General features: G+C 46.2%; 2 protein-coding genes across 7 annotated transcripts in view; one reads left to right on the top strand and one right to left on the bottom strand.

Moving 5' to 3' along the window:
• Nucleotides 1-1,104: 1,104 nt before the first annotated feature.
• Nucleotides 1,105-17,254, bottom strand: LOC135826774 (UDP-glucose 6-dehydrogenase-like). Its single transcript, XM_065339383.1, has 13 exons — nucleotides 16,926-17,254; nucleotides 16,615-16,841; nucleotides 13,138-13,239; nucleotides 12,501-12,536; nucleotides 8,471-8,586; nucleotides 8,141-8,189; nucleotides 7,719-7,794; nucleotides 7,159-7,280; nucleotides 6,651-6,798; nucleotides 5,795-5,889; nucleotides 5,184-5,297; nucleotides 4,461-4,700; nucleotides 1,105-2,125 (listed from the first exon to the last, which is right to left on the bottom strand). The coding sequence occupies exons 2-13, from the start codon at nucleotides 16,774-16,776 to the stop codon at nucleotides 1,964-1,966; spliced, it is 1,422 nt and encodes a 473-aa protein (XP_065195455.1). The 5' UTR covers nucleotides 16,777-16,841; nucleotides 16,926-17,254; the 3' UTR covers nucleotides 1,105-1,963.
• Nucleotides 17,255-22,689: 5,435 nt separating this feature from the next.
• LOC135826739 (armadillo repeat-containing protein 3-like) overlaps nucleotides 22,690-25,336 on the top strand; it is a 70,434-nt gene continuing 67,787 nt past the window's right edge. Inside the window, exons 1-2 of one of the 6 annotated variants that reach the window (XM_065339341.1) lie at nucleotides 22,690-22,905; nucleotides 23,174-23,331. In XM_065339341.1, the coding sequence (XP_065195413.1) occupies nucleotides 23,272-23,331 (60 nt within the window). In that variant the 5' untranslated portion in view covers nucleotides 22,690-22,905; nucleotides 23,174-23,271. The other 5 variants (XM_065339345.1, XM_065339361.1, XM_065339352.1 and 2 more) reach the window with 5 other exon arrangements.

The following is a 25,336-nucleotide window of genomic DNA, read 5'->3' as shown; positions in this document are numbered from 1 at the left end:
TTTTTCATTTCTTTTTCTTCTTTTTTTTTTCACGCACACACATCACACCACATACTCGGCATGCACTGGCTGTTGCTAACCACCCAGGAGAATGAAAGAAAAGTCAGGAGGAGTCTGAGAAAGAGAAGAAAGACGTACACACACACACACGCATACACATACACAAGCACGCATGCACACGCACAGAGCACTCCTACCTGGCTAGACCCGCAGGCTACAATACGCATCGTCCCTGGTCCTAAACATGCCATTCTTATTTTCATGATAACACTGAGGACCTAGGTTGTTGGAACTGGTGTGGCAGACACATGCCACACTCATAATAATAATTTTATCTTGTGATTTTTTAAACAATGAGATAAGGGCTATTTGGGCCCAATTTTCCAAAACCTTTCTGGGGGAGGTACGCGGACGCCCGCCTTTTCATAACCGCACCGGCAATAAAGAATACCTTTCCACGCCCCTGGATAGGTACTACATGACTAAATCATAGAAGATTAGCACAATCAAGCAAGGCACGCAACATGACATACTAGCAACCAGCAGTACAGTCCTCATTTTAACGATGTAAAGGTAAGGTGCAAGTTAGTTTGCACAGTTGTGGAGTAGCCACTAGCTACCAGCATAACCAGCAAGGAACGGGTCAACCAAATCAACTACAAGGCGTGCACGCAGGACATTGTGGAGCACTGGAGTAACAAGTTACTAGTGCTAGTGGTTACATGCATGTCCATCAAAATGTAGTTGTTCGCGGTTATCTCGGTTTCACTGATCCAAGCCTATCCCACTACAACCCATCTCCCAGCTCTAAGATGAATTATGACGTCATAATGAGATTATTCGTGATGAGAGCAGCAAATAAAATAGTCGCCCCAGGGGGATTGACCTATCTGAACATGAGATTAGGCGCCGGGGCGATGGTACAAACCACAATTTAATGGGCGGCGACGTCAGCAGGAATGCGGCCTGTACATCTTTGTACGTGCAGCATTCCGATTTCTATTGACCGTAAACAAACGGTAGAACTAGATCCGCATTCGCCAGCGTTCACACAAACAGCGAATAGCATACGCTAAGAGCACACACAAAAAAACCCCACAGGTGTACTGATCGTGTTACTTCATCACTTCTACTACAGGCACATACATGTAGGTACTAGGCTTGAAACAACTTGGAGAATGTGAAGTATCTAGCACCCTGGACATGACTTGAAGAATGTGAAGTATCTATCACCCTGGACATGTGTACCTAACAGTTACTCTTCCCGAAATAATAATAAAACAGCAAGCGCACCCTTTGCTATTGGCATTTTTAAAGGCAAAGGTAGAAAATGTATAAAGCAGTTAGGGTTTAATACTGCAGTCAGTTGGTCGTGTTTGTTGTTAGTACTGCGTGTTCAAATGTTATACTTCAATCTCGAAGTAATGAGCATGGGTTGGCAAGTTGGAATCGGATAAAACAGTATGACAGACCGGGATATGACTGCCTCAGTTTGGGATCTATTAAAAAAATCTCTCTAAGGACAATGGGGTAAGGATACTAGTAGTTGCACAAATAACGTACACACACACACATACACACACACACACGGGCGCGTGCGCGCGCGTGCACGGACACACACATGCACACACACGGAATGAAAACAGGCAATACCATTGATAAATAGTGATTGCTCAGAAGCCAGAATTCCATGCCTACCGCCAGTCGTGTTCCTATCGGCATAATTTGCTCAACTTGTTGGGTAGAGTTCACTCCAGGCCCGAAGTACAGAGTAAAAGGGCATGACAATATTCCGAAACAGCAAAAGTCGCTTAGCGGTGGCTTGTCCTCAGCCGTCCAGGACCGCACGCACATGTGCAGACATCCATACTCACACATACACACACACACACACGCACGACATGATACGGGCTCACGGTCACGTATGCTGTACATCTGACGCACGTGTGCCAGTGCCAGTGATTCACTCAAAGAAGCCGGACGCCACACGCTGCTTACTGGCTTGTCCGATGACCTCAACCTGGAATCCAATTGTTCGCAATTGCTCATGATTCAAAATGATACGGCCGTCAAAGGCAAACGATGGCTTGAGCATACTGTCATAAATTCGCTGAAAGTCAAGTGTCTGTACATTGATCACATAAACAAGCATGATTTCCATCAGCTGCTCATCGTAATACAGTAACACGTACAGGTATTTACGGGAACAGACCAGCTACCTGACACGGGAACAGACCAGCTACCTGACACGGGAACAGACCAGCTGCCTGACACGGGAACAGACCAGCTACCTGACACGGGAACAGACCAGCTACCTGACACGGGAACAGACCAGCTACCTGACACGGGAACAGACCAGCTACCTGACAGAATATCGCTGCAACCTATAGAAGCATACACGCAGCCACTTCAGCTCCAAGAAAAGCTGCTTGAATGGGATAAATGCACAGTATAGATCTGTATGGTCACTCACGCAGTTAATAATTTACTAGTTTACATTGATATGAACTTCCACCGCACACAGCCGCATCAAGACCTTGGCTACACAAAAGAAAAAGAAAAACCTCTCCAACCACTTCAAATACTTTCCAAATCCCTGAAGATGCACTCTCAGGCGAAAATTCAGAAAGTACTTGAAGTGGTTGGAGAGATTTGGAGAGGTTTATTTTCTTTCTTTCGTGTAGCTGTGTGCGGCGGAAGTTATGAAGTTCATATCATGATGAGGCTACAGAGGAGTCACGCCATTCTCATTAGTTTACATTGAACAACAGGAATGCCACAACATCTTTTAATAACCAGTCTGGCGCAAATACTGGCTGGTAACTTTTGAAAATGTTAGCAGCCAGGGTTTGCGCCAGACTGGTTGTCAACCCGGCGTGGAACGTGTTGTTATGCACACTCATACATCGGTTATCCGGACCCCGAAGGTACGGGCACTTCGCTCTACCGGACACCCTTTGGGGAAGTTTCAGAAATATTACTACTTCCTCCGCCCAAGCAAAATTTTCGCTTATCTTTACACTTTTTACTGATACATTCCAGGTTCTCAGAACGGCTTATAACGACTCAGAATGAGTTGAGGAGTCGTTGAACATCAAGAGAAACTCTCAAAGTCGAAAAATGTAGAAGTCATCCTTTGCCATCAGCCGGCGCAGTACTTGTTGTCGGGTAGCACTTCGCACTTTCCAGAAGCGCAAATATTTCGTATCGACACTTTTCCAAGCGCTTCACCTCCTTCATGAGTACGATCCGCTGTGTTTCCGACCAGCTGAAGCTGACGAGCTCAGCGTCGCTTTGCAGGGTCGTTCACGTTGACATCAGGCGAATGACCTGGGTGAGTGACAAACCTGTCATCGAAGCCTTCCTTTTCCCCACTGTTTTGCCCAGTGCCGATTCTGGTTCATTTTGTAGTATGTGGGCGGGCGTCGCTGTCGCTGAGTGGCTTTCTCAGCTTCAAGCTCACGTGCATTTTTACCGTACACACATTTTGTGCCGGATGCAATCAAACACGCTGGCTTTTCGCAACATGACACCTCTGCTCTGTACTCCAGTGGTACTCTAGCAGCACCCACCTTGACGAGTGACTGACTTTGTGTCTTTTTTACCAGTTCACTCGCGTTCAAGGCGCTCTACTCTAGGTGTTTCTTTACTCTTTGCCGACTTCGCCGACTTGTTTGGAACTGGTACGCCTGAACCAGCAGATGGTGAAGTGCACAAGATGCAAAAATTTCTGTCAGACACCTGTCATTGGGCTGAAGGAGATAAGCGAAAATTTTGCCTGGGCGGAGGAAGTACTCTTTTGTCCCTTTTGGTGGAAATAGTGACGTCACATGCCATATGATATCTATGGCCTTTCCCCATCAAAATGTATGTGATTCGGAGTTTATTTTTATTAATTTTTTTATATAGAGACTTAGTCGGAGGGAAACATATTAGCACACGAAGAGACGAAGCTAGTTGAAAACCTGATAAGGCCTTTCGTACCATTACTCTTCAGATGTTTGGCGCAACTCACACTATCATTCCGCCTGTGTACGTTTCATCACAATTTTTTCCGCCAATATGCTGTATAAATTGACATTGTTGTGCTTCGTCACATTATCACCATGTACTGATCTGAAGAGTAATGGTACGAAAGGCCTTATCAGATTTTCAACTAACGTTAGCTTCGTCTCGTGTGCTATTATTTTATTTATGTATCTATTATTGCACGATTAAAGAGGTCAATATATGAAATATAGAACGAGTAAAAGACCGAGGTCCCCCGAGGTCTTTTACGAGGTCTATATTTCATATATTGACCGATTATGACTGCCCGGGTAAACGAGGTATGAGTGCGGTATGCATTGGTGCAAAACAAACTGATGACAACCCAATCCAACGGACAGTTTATTGGTTGCTCTACTACATGCTATCTGCCGACGACATAGCCCATGGGTGACCCAGCCACACAGACGTACCTTGAACTCATCCCATTCGGTACACACAACAAACGCATGTGCGTCCTGGACAGCGGAGTACGCATCCTCGGAGACAGTCAGCAGGCGCTCAACACGCTCGGGGTCACTGCAGACCATGTTGACATCGCGTCGCACGGACGCCTCTCGCACCTTTGGGTCATACACGACCACTTGTGCACCCTCATCTATCAAGTGTTGGCAGACAAAGATCGAGCTGCTCTCCCGCGTATCAGCGGTGTCCTGAAGAAATAAAAACACACGAATACATCGGGTTGTCAGAGAATAAAATGAATAAATAAATAAAAATACACTGGTTCGCGTACAGGGCGGATCAAGAACCGCCTTTCCACTTCCGTGGCACGCCAGAAAGAGAATAAGCAATATATAATGTATGTAGACCACCAGCAGCAGAACACACTTTGACCAAGCAACAACTATAGCACGTACAACCGTCCGTAAACCTAGGGCTGTTGCTAGTAGTCAGACAAACACCATGCACGAAGTGGACATACATGCACACAATGGGTGGATAATGCCTGCTGGTAGGTACATGAAGTAATCTGCTACAAGTACTCAACTCTACAGCTCAAATCATGGCCAATGAAGTAACATTTAGTTCCAACGCCGGCAGTCATTCCTAACACATAGCTGTTGAAACAGCACAGTCACTACGGAACATGTTCAGAAGCGGAAAACACACACAGCGAGGCATGAGAGCTGTACCTTCTTGAAGGCAAAGCCAAGAATGGCTATCTTCTTGTCTGTAACGGTGTTGAAAAGAGACGCAATGATCCGGTTGGAAAATCTCCGCCGTTGATAGTCATTCATGTCAACAACCTATTGGGGTGGGGCACCAGAGCACAGCAAAATAGTAGATGTAAAAGAAACTGCATGCAGTAAAAAGGGAGAAGACCAGTAGGTGGTTTATTGCCAGCATGTACATGTATATCTGAATGCTGCTGTATACGAAATACTGAGAGAAGTGTCAAATAAGCTAGGCAGGATATGATTGTAATCGACTTGGATTGAAGATGGTGTGTGTGTGTGTGTGTGTGTGTGTGTGTGTGTGTGTGTGTGTGTGTGTGTGTGTGTGTGTGTGTGTGTGTAAGGTTTTCCATTTAATAAAGTGGCTGCAGTGGAGCTTGCGCACACTAAGAAAAGTTAAAACTAGGCTGCAAATCTTGCTTTCTGACCACCAAACGTAGCACAGCTAAAAGACTTTCCCTGACCTGCATTACAGTACAAGAATAAGCATACTTGACGTCACAGAGTCAGTCAGGCTGACCGTTGCACATCCATAGCACTGCACAGGTAACACAACAGTGGACACTCACCTGTTGCCAGTATGCTGCTACTTCAGGCAAGTGTAGCACCTCACACAGGTACACGAGATTGAGAACATCCTTCTGAAAGCAACTGCCACCAAACCCTACAAGCCAGAAGAAAGGGTACAGCGTGTGTCACCAAATGTGCAATCACAAATGAAGCTGCGACTGTACTAAGTAAAAGCAGGAAGTTTGGCACATGGATAAGCAATCAGAATCGGTAGATACTTTTGGAATGTACCATGGAAAGTTTGGAAACGAACTTTCGACAACCATATTACAAAAAAAAAGGTGGATTGATCATCCAAGGATCAACTTGGACGTATTGGAAACCCAATCCACTGTGACACAACTATGGTTCTACTGCACTACCGCGAGAGGGATAAAACAATACTGGTACTTGCAGTGATGCAGGAGACTAGCAGATATCTTGTCTGAGCAGGTTGGCCACCCCACATGTCGCAAAGAATACAACCTTTGAAGATGGTTTCAGGGATCAACCGGGAAGATAGATTTCAGCGTTTTCAAGAGTAGTGCGCATCCTGAATTACTGACTTTTACTTCCAAGCTGTCGTGTACAGTCAACCTGGTGAATAACAAGCCTCGATAGGCCATGAGAAAACTGTTGTTAATCGCGAGTTGTCGTTATTCCCGAGGTTAAACGCATGCGGTCAAGTGGTTACTAAGTCTAAAGATAGTGATAATATTCTCGAGTTGTTGTTATATCTGAAGTTGTTATTCGGAAGGCTGACTGTAACAATAGAAAATTGGCACTGGGTAGTGAAGTACACTGTACATGAAGACAGCATGCCACTACAAGTACTTATGGACTGTGGGATACAGTGGTGAAAATCAATCTACGTACCGACACTGGCCTGTAGAAACTTGGGACCAATGCGCGAGTCTGTCCCGATGGCGTGTGCCACCTCACCCACGTCTGCACCGGTAGCTTCACAGATGGCACTCATAGCGTTGATGCTGCTGATGCGCTGTGCCAGGAAAGCATTGGCTGCCTGTGTCGAACACACGCACACGCACACACACATACACACACATGCGCGCACACACACACACACACACACACACACACACACACACACACAAACACACAAATACACGCACACACACACACACACATGCGATGAAATGTAAGGCTATGAATTCAGGTACGGATTCTGCTTCTCTCAAGTTTCCTTTCAATATACCATCTAGAACAGATTGTGGAATGACCAAACATCTTTCAAGCATTCCCCTTCAGCAAGGCTTCTACACCAGTAATAACAGAACAGTGAAAAAATCGGTACTATACTATTGTAAGAGCGCAGACAAAGGCAATGGCATTTTTTTTAAACGGCAGAAGTGAAGGAACTTACAAGCTTGGACAGTTCCGATGACCATGTATTGGTGGTGATGATGTTGGATTTCGACACCCAGTGCTCATAAATCCAGCACAGGCACCGCACGGCATGTTGGCCATCTTCAGTCTGAGGGCCACCTAAGGAAACACAAGGCAGAAGCGACGGAAAGAACGCGTACGCTCAGACACTATACCCAATCCAACAACAAGCGTTGCTGTTCGAAGTAAAAGCTTGAATATGGAAAGCGCACCTGAGTAACTAGTTCACTGAACAAGTATTGGCTAATTTAGCCTAATTCTCATATTTATATCCCAGTCTATGCCCCGGGCTACTTAGAATATGATTAAACACAACCGTGGAGATAGTAAGATGCGTAATCTGGTACAGCATGGGAAACCAAGTCACATGATAGCTGACATGCGATGACAGTGGATTGTTTCTGCAGGTACACATACTGCTCAGACAAGCCAAAACGACTCTGCTTCTCCCCTCACAGATGAATAGACAGATAAACTGGTTATGTGGAAACAGCACTGCATGACACTGACTACGGCAATGATCGCGGCAATCATTACCTATTAGGACTCGATCAGGATTCAGTAGGTCCTTGATAGCAGTACCCTCCGCAAGAAATTCAGGATTGGACAAGACCTGTGCGGGCAAAGGATTCCAAAACATGGGTTCTGTTCAAATTCAGGCAGTGGGCCAGTATGCTGTATAGACAGGAGACTCTTGAGAGGAGTGCAGTGCAATGGGTTTACACATTAGCCAAAGAAGAAAACTTGTCTGAGTTGTCTCTGCTGCTGGAGCATCATACATGTATCAAGTTCTTGCCAAACACAATCATACCAGCTAGCAAGAACATTGCCTCCCCCCCCCCCCCCCCCCCTACCACCACCACCACCACCACCGTCCCTGCCCACGCACCCATTGCTCAACCAGCTAGCATTTCACAAAATAGCAAGTATTTGAAGTACGGAAAGAAAACTTGACGCACCTGGAAGCAATTTCCGTTTCTTGAGTTCGCCTTCAGAATTCTGCTAATGCTGCACACAAGATAGGTGAAAGCACACGGCCACATGCACACACACACGCGCGCGCACACACACGCACGCACACACACGCACGCACACACACACGCACACACACACGCAAGAAAGTGACTATGTAGACCAAAGAAATGGCTGTATGACAGAGTAAAGTCAATCAGTATTGTCTATTACAAACTGTAACACTGGTGCCGACACCAGCACACCAAAAACTGTTCAACTCTACCTGCTGTAATCCCAATGGCATGCAACAAGCCCACATAACACACGAGTCGTACCTTTCAGCTGCCTTGACGGGCACCGTACTTTTCTCAACGACTACTTTCGGACCATGTGCATAGTCGGCAATACAGCGAGCAGCCGACTCTATATACTTGAGATCAGCAGCACGGCCCTGTAGAAACAAACGCGACAGAAACGAACGACATCAAAGGAAGCAACTGTCGTGACGACTACACTAGGAAATGAGGAACAGAGAACAGCGAGGTCAGACACGTAACCAGTTCAAGGACTCACCGCGTGTCGCGCTTGGCCCATTGAAAACCAATGAAGTAGTGGCACAGAGGCCAAGCTCAGATTTTCGACTTTACTGGAGACATACGGCACTGCACTGGATTTGACCGTTTGTGCAGTCTCCTTGCTGTTTGTCGACAATGTTTGTCGACTCTTTTAGTCCACTGGTAATGATATGGAGCAATGCCGAGGCCCGTCGCCTTGACCAGAACAGTATGCAAATCATTCCAGAAGCATGGGTCGGAGCAAGCTGGGAAGATAGTGGAGTTTGCTGAATTTGCGAGCACCAAGGGTATTTAAAGCATTGCCACTAGCCAGGTTCCGAGGTAATCACATTAATGTATTGTTCTACGACGCAACCGGAGCGTTCTTTTTTGCACCCATAATCCAAGAATACTGTGGGTTCAGTAACAGAAAACAGGCTGATTGACTCAGTTGCAAGTGACTTCACAACACCAGTGTTCTTTACAGGGTGAAGAGATCCAAGCATCCTTGGGAAAGTTTGAACAGCACCTAGTGGTGGCGGGCTCTCGCATCTGACAGTAAGCGATGCTCAGCTGCTATCAAGATAACAACAAGAAGTCACCACAAGTGTGGCTGCTTGGGTAGAAGATGGTGCCGACTTGCTGGATGTAAGTGCTGTATCGTTCCCGGATGCGCAGGTCAACAGGGGCTGTGAAGTCTTCACCTCACAAGTGACGCCCTCCGCTAGAGACCAAGAACTCAAGGACCGTCTCCAGCTGCTGTGCACGGCCTTCCATACCTATATGACTCGTGTCTGGGCATAGTATCTCACTGGTGGGCGATGTCAAACAGTTGATGCTGTTGAGATCGCCTTGGAGCAAGCCGGGAAGATGGTGGAGTTTGCTGAGTTTGCAAGCACGAAGGGGGTCAAAACATTGCCATTAGCCAGGTTCAGAGGCAATCGGTTTAATATTTTACTTTATGATGCAGCTGGAGTATTCTTTCTTGAACCCATGATCAAAGAGTACTGTGTGCTCAGCGATCGAAACTGGCTGATCGACGCAGTGGCAAGTGACGTGGCAACACCAGTGTTGTTACCGGGTGTAGAGCTCTGGGCATCCTCGGTAAGATTCTAACGGCACCTCTGTGGCGGGCTCGGGCAAATGACAGCACGCCATTTTCAGCTGCCATTAAAATTTATCAAGACGTCACAACACGTTTGGCTGCTTGGGCAGAGCATGGTGCCGACCTGCTGGATGGAAGTGCTGTGCCGTTCCCGGATGCGCAGATCAACAGGGGCTGTGAGGTCTTCACGTCTGTCGTGACACCCTCCGCCAAAGACCAATGACCTGCTCCAACTGCTGTGCACAGCCTTCCACACATAAATGACTCGTGCCTGGGCGCAGTACCTCACTGGTGCCTCCCAAACAGTCGATGCTGCTGAGGCTGCCTCACTTCCGAAAACGAATGTGATTTCAGAGCGTGACTTCGCAAAAATGGACAGATTTCTGCGGGAAAAACCTAATGCAACCACATTAACCTTAATCGTACAATCAAGTGGCTGGGCACGAAGTCAGCCGAAGAGATGGGCGACATCCTTCAGGTGGCCCGAAACTTGGTCGGTGAACACAAGGACCTAGCATGCCAGAGGCGTCAAGCAATTTCCGAGTACCGGAAGAAGAAACTAGTGGAAAAGAAGCAGCCAAGAAGAGGCAAGCTGAGCGCCGGGCACAGCAAGTGCAGCGGGCAACATTGGCGCTGTCGTTTTGTGGTGGCCTCTGGGTTCAGGACAATGACTTGGCCCAGCATTATTCTACCGTGCCCATCATCACCAAGAAGCGGGAGGCACTCGGCGCCCAGTTGCGGTTCCGTAAGCTCGTGATGAAGAAATCTGCGGACCGGTGCTTGTTCGCTCTTTCTAAAGATGGTAAGTTCCTGCCCCTTGACACCCTGCAAAGCAACAGGATCCCAGCCAGAGTCAGCGACTGCTTCTTCTGCCTCCTCGTCGTCTTACGATTCATACGACGATGAAGTTTGACATCTCCCAACCTTTGATAAATGTCACTGGTATTTCTAAATGATCAGCTTTCAAGTAAAAAAAGCACACGTGCTGATACTTTCGCGACAGAAATCTGCCGTTGTCGGTGTTACTCAATCAAGGCATCATTGCAAATAATGAGAGAGGGTCCGCACAACGTAACTACGCTTAGTAAAAAAACATATAGTCGATCTACGGAAGTCTTACATACACTGCATGCGGATCTGTGTTACGCCATACGGAGTTTTCGAACTACGTAGCTACCCTTGGCAACTCTGAATGCGACAGTGTACGACCTAGGGAGACAGTCATAAATGTATACACCAATCCACTTACGGAAGCATCTCCGTTAGTAGAGCCCTACGTACACACTCTATGTAGACAACTTTCCGTAAGTTAAGGGCAAACTCGCAGAATCACGGGCTTTTCCTGCCCACTTAGGTAAAGTTGCTCTCAACTTTACGTAGTGTGGAACCTCTCCATTGTGAGCCAAACATGGCCTGTGAGAGAGTGAAGCACATTCACCATCACACAGACCCTGTCTCTAGGGAAGAGTTTTCAGAATGTTGTTGAAGAGCATTAAAATCTTCTCCTCGATCTTGTACTAGACTAGGCTGCATGCATGCAATGGGTGTGAGTGTCATGCATGCACACACCGCAGCTGGCGATAGCAAAGTACACGCATGTGCCACGCGGATGACATCATACACGCTGCCTCACGACTTGCACCCTGAGTGTAGGGTGCCACTTTTTGAGTTCTCACGCACACTTGCTTCACGACATAAAATCACCCTACCAGTCGTGCTCTTTACAATAGCTATAACTCTCTTGTACCTGCTCAAACTTAGCCCAAAATTTAGATTTCAACTCCTGAAATCCTATGTTTTCCGTAGATCCCTATTAAACTTGATAGGGTTTACCAACGCTTATCTTCGGCCTGACCTCGCTAATGAGGCAAGAAAAAAATCGAGACTAAGAGACCAGTTCATTGATTTCTCACATTACCTACACGGATAGAAAGCAAATACACATTCTTCAGCATCCACAACAGTAATCTGTTGTGCAAAGATAACTCGGATGGAGAGCCACGGCAGGATTTAAAGGAAAGAAAAAGGACCAAGGAAGCTACGCTATACTGTCCACCAACATCAGGAGTTGCTTGACAATCAGCTCATGCGATAACATTGCACGGCACTGACCAATGGTACAGGTGTTCTACAGCTAACTGCCAACCAGCTCTAGCACGTCTTGGATGTGCACTCCAACTGCCTTCCAACTTGGAAGGTTCTAACTTCTAAGTTATAGTACTAACATAGGAGGGGAAGGTGTGCGCAACCAAGCCAAGCAAAAGCTGAAAGCTTGAGCTAGAGCTTGCTAGAGTTGGTTGGCAGTTAGTTGTAGAACGTCAGTACCGTTGGCCAGGGCTGTGCAATGCTATCGCATGAGCTGATTGTCAAGCAACTGCTGGTGTTGGTGGACAGTATAGCGTTATCTATTGTGCTAATTATTGGTATGAACACATGTAGTCATGTACACAGTGCTAACAACAGAACACACAGGACACACAGAACACACAGGACACACAGAACACACAGAACACACAGAACACACAGGACACACAGAACACACAGGACACACAGGACACACAGAACACACAGAACACACAGAACACACAGGACACACAGGACACACAGAACACACAGGACACTACATAGTATGTACATGCCGGTATGACTGCAGACTTGCAGCACGCAAGTACATGTACACACTGCTAGAGCGGCTCCCAAACTCACCTTTCCTAATCCAAAGGTTTTCGTGGGTGTATTGACCTGTGAAACGACCACATGACCGACCACATGACCACACCAAAAGCAAACAATGAAAAGTTGAAAACCCACACAAAAAAATTAAGAGCACTGAGCGTTAATAACCAAAGTAGATCTGCAAAATTTCCACAACATGCCAAAATTATTCCTGCAATAACCATTGAGAATGCTCTAGGTACAAGTTGAAGTGCTAGCAGTAAAAGGATATGAGATGCAGTCGCCAAGCACTAACCAAACCTATTTCTCTGCAGCGCCGCACACATAGACACCCCCCCCCCCCCCCCCACACACACACACATGTTTGGATGTACACACACATGTACACACATGTTGTTGGTTGACAGCATGTAACACACATGTACACACATGTACACACACACACACATGCACACACACACACACACACACACACACACACACACACACACACACACACACACACACACACACACACACACACATGCACACACACACACACACACACACACACACACACACACAAGCGCGCACATGACCAGAAAGACGACCCAGTCCCAGCAACCAAAACAAGAACAATGACGACGCCAGAAGCAACACCAGCAGTACATGGATAGCAATCACTCACAGAAATGAAGATCAGATCGGCTTCTTCTATAGATTTTGCTACTTCTGTCGAAAAGAAGAGGTTACGACCGCGGCATTCCCGCACCACATCCACCAAACTTGGCTGAAAGAGAAATAGAAAGACAAAATTTAATAGAACACCAGGAATAAACAAGATCAGCTGCACAGTCATTCTAAGTAATCATGCATATTGCAAGAAAGTTTGTTTTGAATTAGGATCATCCTGCTTCGTAGTTTTCGAGGTCTAACTAATATACCGTATTTTCTCTAATAATAGCGCAGGTCTCTAATAATAGCGCAGGGCGCGGGTTGATTGAAAAATAAAGGCTCAGTTTCTAATAGTAGCGCGGGTCACTATTAGCGACTGCAGTCTTGTAGTAATTTTATCAATGCTGTGCTACTGCTACAGCGTATAGCTATTGAGAAAACACACATTTTTTGGCTGAATAAAAATGCGGTGTAATATGGCACTGTGACATTGTATCGATATATCCAGGATATCAGCATTTAAAAAATAATAGCCCGGTCTCCAATAGTAGCACGGGTAATGGGGTCAACAAAAAAATAAGAACTCCCCGCTCTTACTAGAGAAAATACGGTATCCATAATACCGTAAAGTCGCGGATAAAAGCCGGGCTTATAAGCACATAAGCCGATTTCTGCATCAGGCTTTAATGCAAACCAGGCTTGTATGCAAACCATGCTTATATGCACCACTGATATTTTTGCCTGGCTTGTATGCCAGGCTTCTACGCGCGACACGCGTAGATCTACCACTGACTACCGGTATAGCGGCAGTTTTACTATGCACCGTACATAGCGCATGCACTCTTGACCCACCCGATCCGCGCTTCCATAGAAGCCAGGCTTCTACGCGCGACAGGCTTATTTGACCCGTTTGATTTTCAGGCTTCTATCCGCGATGTGCTTGTATGCAAACCCGGCTTTTATCCGCGACTTTACGGTATCCATGATGTTACGTACAATGACGGCACTTGCTGTCGCATCATACTCCTGCGAAGGTGCTCTGCTTGGTAGTTTTCGAGGTCCAACTCACATACCCATAATATCCATGATGCTACGTACAATGCAGACACTTGCTATAACACTTAGTAGGAGCACAACCTTTAGGTTCTTCAACAACATTCTGAGAGTTTCTTCACAAGTAAACTCTCGTGCCCTCTCTTCAGGTGATATACAGGCAAGGGCAAACCAGAGCAAGAACAATGAATTAAGTACAGCACAGAGGTGATAAAACAGGGCAAAGAAGAATAGCTAAAACCAACAACGATAAGTGTGTGGCTCATACACATAGAAAGAATGACAACAAGGCGCAAGTGTCTATTCAGATGATTGCTTCTCTACTTTGTCATGTGTACACAGTACTAAGTTGTTGAATGTTTTGGAAGCTGTGTATATTCACACTAAGAAACCTCAACTATGCAAACAGAAGCAGATCAATTCACACTTCCGGCTGTTAGGTAGGTCGTCAACAACTCGTTAGTTATGTCAATTGGTCGTCTATTGTCATTGCACAACACTTCACACTTGTTGGGCTTCTTCACACCAGCACCTTTTTTGTCATTCTTTCTATATGTATGGGTCATGCATTTTATCACCTGTTTGCTGTACTTAGATTAATTCATTGTTCTTGCTCCTTTTTACCTCTTGCCTGTATATCACCTGAAGAGAAGCCATGGAAGTTTACTTGTGAAAAAAACATTTCAGAAAGTTATTGAAGGCTGAAGATTGTGCTCCTCCTAAGTGCTAAAGCTTTTTTTGCCTCTGAGGAAACGTTTTACATGTACTGTAAAGTCAACAAATACTTGGCGCATATTTATTTTCGGCCCGGGCATTTTTGGCCGAAATTTGTTGCGGCCGCAAATTTTATTTTACAAGGTTCAGTGTGACAGTGTATACAGGCAGCAGTAGTTCAGGCTGAAATTTCAATGCGGCCGAAATGTGTTTTAGCCCTGGGAAGCTGAAATTTAAACGCACCGAATATTTGAAGACTTACAGTACTTGTTCATTGGGTTAAACTTTACCGCAACAGAAAAAGTACAAAAATAAAGGGGCACTTTTTGGGCACATTCTTCTTAGACTTTTACGGTACCTCAATTATCTGAACTCTGGACAGAGCTTGCGCGTTCAAGAACGTCGTTTCCAAGAGGTCAGGCTGGAACGCTCTTATCTTTCAGCAGTCTGGCTGCGGTCTTATAGCACGTTCTAGGAACAATGAATACTGGATGGTACGTACGCATTACTATTACATACATAAGTATCGCAAAAGCTGCCAGTGAACCAACACCGACGTTCTTAACCCCAGGCCGCGGCGTGCCCAGCATGCATCCCAGGCCTGGCGTTCTTAGGCGTGCGATCTACTGTATGCAAAATACCTCGATTATCCGAACACCGTTTATCCAAATACCTCGATCGTCTGAACAAACAAATCCTCCCCACGGTACACTGCACTGCGCATTTTGTGTCTCGTCAACATGATCATAGTCTTGTGAGGGCTGGGCATATTATTATTATTATTATTATTATTACATGGTGTCGTACATACAGTGAAGGCATCAGGCGCGTGCGCCGGTGCCCTTCAAGGGAGGTTCCGCCCCCCCCCCCCCGGAATATTTTCAAAAATGAAGCAAAATCATGCATTTTGAGCGAAAAAAGGGGGGTTCCGGGCACCCAGGAACCCATACGGGGCACGTGCCTGGGCATGCTGGCCCCGCTCTGCAGCATTACTGTAAAGTGAGAAACTTTCGCTAGAGATTAAATTTCGCTATTTTCGCGACCATCCCACATTCGCGAATATAAATTGCCACAAACTGCTCGGTGCATTGATTGTAGACTATACAAGATCTAATTGAAGAGATAAAATCTCAAACATTTCTCATCGTGAAACTAGTGTTATTCTTGAAAACGCGACATTTGCATGCCGCGAAAGTTTATCGTTTTACAACATACGCATTGAATATTTGGGCATTATGACTATGCGGATGTATTACTATTAGTACCCAATTAGTGTGATCAGAATGTGCATGCTTTTCGAAATCATGACATGAGAACTTTGTAGTCGTCGCGCACGGCGTTGTTGAAGCTTCCTTTCACACCGGAAGTGTGATCCAAGATAGGCAAATAAGTTTTAATTCATGTACATCTACATGACTGTAAAATAATTGTAATCCAAAGCCTGCTGTATGTGAGCTTTTCAAAATAGCGTACGCACACGTGATGAATGAAAAACCAATAGACAATTAGTAAGTTGCCACTGGCCGACTCATGTCCTGATGCGATATGCATTACGCATGACATGTCCGCCATATCTTCAATCGAGCATGGTACGAGACAATAAAACAGGTGCAAGGAGCATTCACACAAAAAGAAGCGACAGTTACTTGCTCAATACTGGACGACTTCAAATACCGGTAATAGAATTGAAATTCTTGTTCAAAGATTCGATTTAGCACCGTACCTCGTAAATAGGCAGGTCATAATCCGCCGAATTCCAAGCCTCGATTCTCTCTTTGTTGTAATCCACCACCGTGACCGTGACAGAAGGGCATTTCAATGCTATTACACTACTCGTGGGACCTCCAACGTAGCCAGCTCCGATGCAACACACTTTAGTAATCATGACTCTCTCCTTCGCCTCAAGCAGGATTGTGCATTCGCAGCCTCACGGTTCAGAATCTAATGACACTGAGCAAATCAAGCACGAGCAGCTATAAAGCTAGCTAGCTGTGGACCAATTCCCGTGACATGAAGTTACAAAATACAACCTACTCGTACACCCATTGATTGGCGTTGAGTGGGAAAATGCTACAAGTAGTGCTTGTATCGCTCTAGTTTTGTTAGCGTAGCACAGTCAGACTGCCCTCAACCTAACACCTCCGCGCGCAGCTCAAGATAGGAAATCAAAAAGCAAAACGTGAAAGTTCTTGCGCGTGACTTGTAAAACGACTCAAGAGACTACACAGCTACAATGTATTTTGCCATTTTGACTTGTAGAGCTGAAGTAAATAGTTAGCTGCGTATGCCGTGTTCGTCATGCAGAGCCCAGACAAAGGAGAGGAGAAGAACGAGAGAGCTAAACCCGGGTTTTTGTGATGGCCAGCAAAGAACATTATCATTCAAAAGTTCCTGATAGGGACCATAGCTCACTGCAAATCTGATGGATTGATCTTATCCACAGTACATCTGTCAGGCTGGAACAAGTAGCTGGTGATGGCAAGGCACTTTGAAGGCAGTATGCTACCAACAGAGTCACTGAGCAGAAAGATAAGAACAGTAAAACACTGTACTATCTCATTCTCACTGAATCTCAGCAGCTAAACTCAGCTGATGCGATGCATGGCAAGCCGCATGCCAGCCGCCAAAGGACAGTGCTAGTGAGTGGATTGGAATGTTCATGCCAATCATGGTGACAAAGAGACTTGAGAAGCTAGTTGAGAACCAATCAATTTATGAGTGTATGGTCTTCTGTTTACATGACTGTACAATAGGTCTACTCAGTATTTCAAAAACGTTCTACAGCACTGTCAACAATTACATGTCACCAGGGGATGGGATTTGTCAAATAATTCCAGGTATTTGCGGACTCCCTGATTATTGCACATCCCAAGTCAAGTGCGTACAGAAGGCAATAATATGCAAGTAGTTCACTGTCAATTATGCATGAGATAGGCAGTGCATGTCTTTATGGATTTTCTAGAAGTGACTATTGTAAAAAAAACCCAAAAAAACACACACACACACACACACACACAGGACAATTAATAGGGGGCGCCACTTTTTCCAGTCACAGGAGGGTGCTCAATCTGAGAGGTCGAGTGGGAGGGCTAGGTACTGTAAAAGCAGAAATTTTCGGTGGTGTTTTATTTTCGGTAACTTAGGTGCCGACAATTTTTACCGAAAATAAAATGCACCGAAAATTTCGGTACAACCAATTCTGTATACATGTAGTACTAGTACACTTCCCTGGAGAACGGGTTTTACCGAAAATTTCCCTCTACCGAACCGCTGATTTTGGCGAATACCGAAAATATTACACCACCGAAAATTTCTGCTTTTACAGTATGCGCCCCCTACCGTCCTTTGGCTAGCACTCCAGAGGACACCCTAGTCAAGTGTAGCAACAGATGCCCGGATGATCTTGAAGGCCTGGGACAACAAGTGGACCACTGTGCCAATTGGTCCAGGACCTATTAATTTTGATCTCAGCTTGGGCAATGCCTCCCTTCCTTGGTTCTGCAGCTACATGTACATGTAGCTACGCGTTCGAACCCGCCTACAGTGTTGCTGCTAAGACTAGTAAGAGCCAAAGTGCTCGTCTGGTGTACCTCAGGGCTCTCAGTCCTTGGCCCTGGGTGACTGATCCTGTTTAATATTTGGGGGGGGGGGGGGAGGAGGGGGTGACACGGTCATATGTAGATGTACATGTACATGCATGCGATAGTCACACTGCAATTTCACACACTGTCAATCGAAAGTTGTCCTGAAGGTGGTCACATAGTGACAGAAACGCTGAACCACAAATAACTCAGTCTGTGGATCGTAGTGACAGTGTGTCAGTGTGACTGAGTGTTGCCCAGTGTTGTCTTCTACCCGAATATTTTGCTTAGTACTAGTGACAATCATGGCCTTTGTTCTTGATACAGTACAATGACATATACTTGGAACCGAGAGAGAGTCTTGGTTGAGGGCTTTATTATTTATTTATTTATTCACAATCACGTGGCACTAGCCAGTGAAAAGGTGATGTGGGCGATAGCCAGCCATGGTGGACAGCTTTTTTCTCTATCCTCCATTGCATCTGTTCAAGATTTCTGCCCAGGTGGAAGCCGCCAGATGCCAAGTGGATGCATATGTCCCTCCCTCCCTCCCCCCCCCCCCCCCCCCCCCAGGCTGACCAATACACTCCGACATCAAAAAAAGAAAAAAACCCGAGATTCGTATAGTGTTTACTGAAAGTTTCCCTCAGCAGATAACTTACTTCCGAGTCGCAATTTTACAGACGAGAGCGCAACGCTCCTCGCAATACATGTATGTCTCGGACTGCCCATCGACTGCAGATCTCATCCCTAAGTACATCCACGGCAAGACCGGCATCACCAAGTTTATTCCAGTTTGTCTGGAAGCTTCCCCAAGGCAACAGCAAGATGACTGTACCTCAGCTCTCAGTCGCTGGAACTCTACATGTATATTCCGCCCCTGTGGATGTGGCAGATGCTTTCAACGAACATGCAGTTTATTGGTTTTGGAACACAAGATGATCCTTCATGGAATGTGCCAGACTTCAAGCCACCCGACGTTCCATCAGGTGGAAGAAGCACACCTGAGTTGCAAGATGTCACGCCACGCCTTTTGCTCTGGCAGCGCGAATCCGAAGTATGCCCTAAAATCAAATTTTCGCCAGTCGTAGTCTTCGGGGTGCGGAGGCGAATGGTCTTGTACCGAGGAGGCTGAGATGCTCCCTTCCTCCTTTATTCCCAATCGAACTCGCGCACTTCCACCAAAACTGGGTGACAGCGCCCTACTAGATGGCGATTCGTACCGTATTTCCGCGCATATAAAGCCATGGCGTTAGATCCGAATATATGGCCACCCTCACTTATAAAGCCATGGCGTTATAAGTGAACAAAATTCAATGTGGAGGAAGTTGCATCCGGCGTTAAAGGTGAGTTCAATTCTTTCAGTGAACCTACAGTAGCGGTGATTCTCTCTACATGTACCCATCCCCACTGTCACATGCCATACCGCCACCGCACCTTCACACAAGTTTGTATGCCACCATGTACACAATAGGTTCACAATTTGAAATTTTCAGGGAAAATTGAAAGTATATGGATGCTTGACATGAACGTGCAACGGCACCATACGAGTACTCGAAGTTCATACTCTGCCGATTTTTTCATGTAAGCGTCTCTCACTTTTAGCGCCATGGCGTTAAAACCGAGGCTATTTTCTCCAAACATTTGGTCCAAAACAGCGATGTTACACCTATAACGCCATGGCTTTATATGCGCGGAAATACGGTATGCAAAATGTCACTAAAGGCGCCATTTCATTCTTCTAAACGCATGGATGACCGCGATTGGCCCATATGTTGTAGTCTTTTGGATGTGGAGTCGACTGCTTCTGGTCCGAAAAGGCTGCGATGCAGCGTTCGGCCCTTATTCCCGATCGAACACGGTTGAGTAAGCGGTCACGTGCTCGTGCGCACACCAGTTGCCTGCTGACGCCTGGTCGCCGTCCGTGCCTGCAGGCTACAACTTTAACACCAAGGTTCAACTTAAAGGTTCAAAGGTTCAACTCGAGTGACAGGAATGCGCCCAAACAGGCTGTAAGTTGTAACCTGTGCGCACATTGACCAGGTGACTGATGTACGCATGAACACGTGACAGCTTACTCAACTTTGTTCGATTGGGAATAAGAGCCGAACGCTGCATTGCAGCTTTTTCGGACCAAAACCAGTAGACTCGGCGTCCAAAAGACTACAACATATGGACCAATCACGGTCACCCGTGCTTTTATAAGAACGAAACCGGCGCTTTTGGTGACTTTTGCACAACAACAAATCACCATCTATAGTAGGGGTAGTCACCCAGTTTCGGTGGAAGTCACGAGTTTGATTGGGAATAAAGGAGGAAGGGAGCGCCTCCGTGACAGCTTCCTCGGACCAAGACCATTCGACTCGTACGCCGAAGACTACAACTGGTGAAAATTTTGATTTTAGGGTATACTTCCCCTTCAAGCCCCGAATGGCTGCGGGAGCGGACGGTATTTCTCACGAATTCTTGAAGCTATTGTGTTCCAGTATTGCATGTCCTCTCAGCCTCATCTTTAACCTCACGTTTGCAACTGGTGCTTTCCTTGCCATTTGGAAACACGCCATTCAACTCCGGTCTTTAAGAACAAGGGAAGTAAGCTTGATGCATCGAATTACTGCCCGATTTCGTTATTGTCAACAATTCTTGTCAACAATTTCCAAGCTGTATTATGTATTATGTACAACACTTACCTGTCTCCTGTTCTACATCCGACCCAGTCTGGCTTCCGAAAAGGCGACTCTACGTCCTAGCAGCTTCTCAGACGATGTGTTCTGTTCGTGAGAACGGCCTTTACAGCATGCTTAGCTGCAGCTATGTTTCTTTGACCCGTTGGCTCTGTTACTTCATAAGCAGCGCTGTCGAGCCATGTATGCCAGACAATGGCTCATGCTCACTGAGTATGACGTTGGCTTGAACTGCTAGATATTATCAGGAACACTGACTGTGGGTATGTTAGTACTGTATGTACATCAGGAACTAACATTACTCTTTGCAAATACTTGAAACAGACACTGACTGCGACTGAGACAGTGGATCATGGATGCTATCATTGCCATTGCCCATTGGCATGGAATTGTCCGTACCTGGTACATACAGAGTCAGAGTTCAGTACTACAGTACAGACTAGTACTAGTAGAGTAGTAGTGGAGTAGATCTAGACTACAGTCAGTCAGTAGTGCACGGAAGTAACTACCATCATGTAGACGGTCCCTGTCGACTTCATGTAAGAAGGTATTCCGTAATGTTTACTTTTCCTGTTTGAAGCGACACTGAACTGAATATACATGTCATTGTACGTACAGCAACAAAGTCAATGGTATGTACTGCAACAATGGTCACGTACATAATCATTGTGAAGAAGAGGTTGTTGCGACTTCGGTGATGCTGTAACTGGGTGGGCCCTACGTAGAATCTACGTGGGAGCTCGCCCCTTTCCTGCCGACTTGCTTGGTCAAGTGCAAGTCGGCAGGAAAAGCGCGACCTCCCACGTACCGGTAGATCTACTACGTAGCCTCGTACTACTGTCGTAGGGCCACTAGGGGCTAGTCGACGGGAGCTACAGTCGCGCATCCCACCGGCTAAACCCGCGGCCCGACTCCCTGATGCCGTAATCATGGTGATGGGCATGGTGCACGACTGCACTGACGCCGTGAGTCGTGACGGACCGTCCGTGGAAGGCTGCACGATCCTCTCTGAGTCTCAGTTTCTCTGGTAACCGACTGCCAGTTGCCATCGCGATTTGCATGGCGTCGACACACCGCAGACCTTCATGATGAAGGCAGATCTACACCTCCGCCTCCGTGGCGATAAGTATGATAATGAGTAGCATAGCCGCCTACTTCGAGTGACGGTGGGCGACGCGTGGAGTCTACCCGGCGTAGATCTACTCGCCACTGCTAGTACTAGAAAATAATTTGCGTGGTGATCATGGTGATCATGCCTCATGGTGATAGCTTTGCGGCTGAAGTGAAGTTGAAGCTTAGTATCACCGACGCCATGATCACTGTCTGACTGACTGACTGTCAGTGCAAGTACAAATCAATGACGGTCAGTACTACAGTAGTCAGTAGACAGTACTGATATGAACAATAATGAAGACGTGGTGTTCATGCGACGAGGTGCCATGTACTTGAGTCTTGACAGTACAGAGTTCCCGCGTCGATCTACCAGTACCACCTGTCCTTGCTCAACGCGCAGTTTGAAACAGAACCTAAAAATACAATTTTGTTTGCTATATAAATGCAACTGAAGTCAGGCCTAGCGCCTCGCAAGCTTTCTCGTACCGTGACTTTCTCCTCGGGGTGAGGTTCTAGCGTTCGCCAACTCGCACGCCTGTTATTGCTACACTACAGTGTGTTTCCCGAGCCTTTTCGAAAAAGACAGTCCTATTATAGGACGAACACAATTTCCTCACGCCTGTCATTCTCTCTCTGGTAGGTTAGTAAAAAAATAAGCTTAGAGAACACATACGTGTCATTGTATTTTGTTCAATTTCTAATTTTTCGAGGGCAGCAACAACCTTGCCTAGCCTGAGCAACCGAGTTCCTCTTTGCTGCAAACAAAAGCTAGCAAAGGGCTTTAGCAACATCCAGTAGCATGCGGGTACGATTGTTATTATGTAGACATCATTCTTCGTAACTCTCCCACTGAGGTTGTTGTGTAAATAGGAATGGCCCTTGGCCTTCACTCCCCTTTCTGTAGGTCACCGAGGAGCCGTGTTCCGCGCGTTGGCCAACATTTTTCAAGTGGAGACGTGACCATAGCGTGCTTGTCGTTGTGAGCAAGAGGAGGAAGGCGACATGTCTAAAGCGAAAAAGAAGGGAGCCACGCCGGCCGTTCCCAAGGAACCAGAAGAACAGGTAAGTTGAAGCTAAGCAGTAACTGTCATGTAATTGAATTCCCTCAGGATATTGTTGGGACTGGGAGAGAGGAAAGGCGGAAGTGCACGCAAGACAAGTTCATTCAATAATCCTACCGAAATAATATTATAATTACCGGTATGTAACAAACACCTTTTACTCTCATTCATTGCAAGAACAGGAGAAGTAGCTGATTGACAATGTGCGCATTAGAGCGCCGTTGTCACTAGCAGGAGTATAATAGCTGACTCCAGTCTACAGTTTTAATTCAACTGTGTTCTTCACTACTCCCATCCATGAGAGATGCATTGTGCTGATTCTCGATTCTCCCATCACTCCCATTCATTTCTGTTTCCCCGCGAAAGTCCAACTTCGCGCACTTCAAATCACTATAACTCAAGAATGGCTGGGCCGATTTGAATCATGAGTACTTGCTCGACGTTGTCAAGAAAGACTTACAATGCATTAATCTCTCGCTTCTGGATGCTGTGCAATCTGCTTCTGATAGAGATGCTTGGCTCGAAATTGTCAACAGATGCGTTGACCTCATGCAATGAGTGATATGCGAACTGTCGTTATTATTATTAATATTATTATTACTTGCAGATTGCCTATGTACTGCGCCTGGGCGAATTGAATGAGACCAAAGTCGAAGCGATAGGAGCAAGTTTTGGAAATTGGGTGTAGTCACTAGTAGTAGTACTGCAATGTCATGTGTAGTTGCGAGGGCATTGTGAATTCTCACGAAAATCCCGTATTTTGCAATGATTATGCTAGTTGTCGCTAGAATATGCTAGTTTCGCAAGAATATGCTAGTTTTCGGCAACTTGCCGGATTATGCTAGCGCAGTGCTAGTCTCCAGAAAGTTCTAATTATGCTCGATATAATGCTAGCATTATCCGCCGGGACCTACCCATGTGCCATGTTTGTCCCCCCACCCCCTAAGTTTGTCTACTTCTTCTGTATGTAGGCAATTCAGGCGATTTTTCAAAACCAGAAATGTTCGTATTTCTTTCTTGTATCCGATTCAGATAGGGTTAGGAAAACCCCACAGAAAATATGAAGGGAAAAGAACAACCTGGCACAGAGATATAGCCACCCGAAGTTGGAGAAATATCTAACGGCAATTTCAATTTCTGTACTTCGATGGCACCAGCAGCATGACATTGTCAGCACTTGTATCAGTGTCCATAGTTACAAAACAACAAACATGTGAATCAGGTGAAAATAATCCAATCAATGCAGAAACAAACATGGTTAGGCACTCTTCATTAGTCTGGCAACTCAGCCGACGACAACGGGTGTCGGCACCATGGCAATTCCATAGCAACAGCATAACAACAGCATAGCAACAGCATAGCAATCATACAGAAAAGGCTCCAGCTAGGCGCAAGATGACGCTTTGAGGTAAAATGAAGGTAACTACAGTAAATTAAGTGCCAGATCACATTGTTGCTATGGCAATAGCATACAGCACACAGCAATTAGTTCGTGGCACCTTGTCCGGACTCAGCAACGGCTGGCTGAGTACACGTTGATAGCAGCGAGATTAAATTTGTGGTGAGTTGTTCTACAGACAACTGCTTCCCACCACTAGATAAAGCGAAAGATGATGAAGGTGCTTTCTCAGTTGCTGAACAAACTTGCGAAAAAACCCCAGCTGAGAACGAAGAGCAGCTCGCTGATCAGGAACCCTGATGATCTTCGACATCTCCTCGGACACCTTGTCTTTGGAGGTCCACAGTCCACCCAACACCGTCACCTCTGCGGTAAGCGTCTCCTTCTTCTCCTGCTGTTGCTGGTGCCGCGGCTTTAGAGCATGGCTTTACGACGAGCCTTGAAAGCCTGCCGAAACTCAGGCGCAGCACGCATCCCGGAGCTTAGCAGTGCCTCCGTCTCTTCATCAGATTTGTGCCTCAGCCACTGGGAGGTCTGATTGTTGGAAAACATCAGCAAGCCCTCTAGTGCAACCGTCTGGATATTGGACTTCTCGCAAAGGTAGCGA

Source organism: Sycon ciliatum, chromosome 1 (genome assembly GCF_964019385.1).
Source record: "Sycon ciliatum chromosome 1, ocSycCili1.1, whole genome shotgun sequence".
NCBI classification, from domain to species: Eukaryota; Metazoa; Porifera; class Calcarea; order Leucosolenida; family Sycettidae; genus Sycon; species Sycon ciliatum.
Note: the sequence above shows the minus strand (reverse complement) of the source record. Positions and strands in the feature narration are given on the sequence as shown.

Excerpts from the sequence above, each read along its gene's own strand:
- LOC135826774 (XM_065339383.1), bottom strand. The coding sequence starts at position 16,776 with ATGATTACTAAAGTGTGTTGCATCGGAGCTGGCTACGTTGGAGGTCCC. Across the intron at positions 5,298-5,794 it reads TAGCAGCATACTGGCAACAG|GTTGTTGACATGAATGACTA; the intron begins GTGAGTGTCCAC and ends CCACCCCAATAG. Across the intron at positions 4,701-5,183 it reads TTGGCTTTGCCTTCAAGAAG|GACACCGCTGATACGCGGGA; the intron begins GTACAGCTCTCA and ends TTATTTCTTCAG.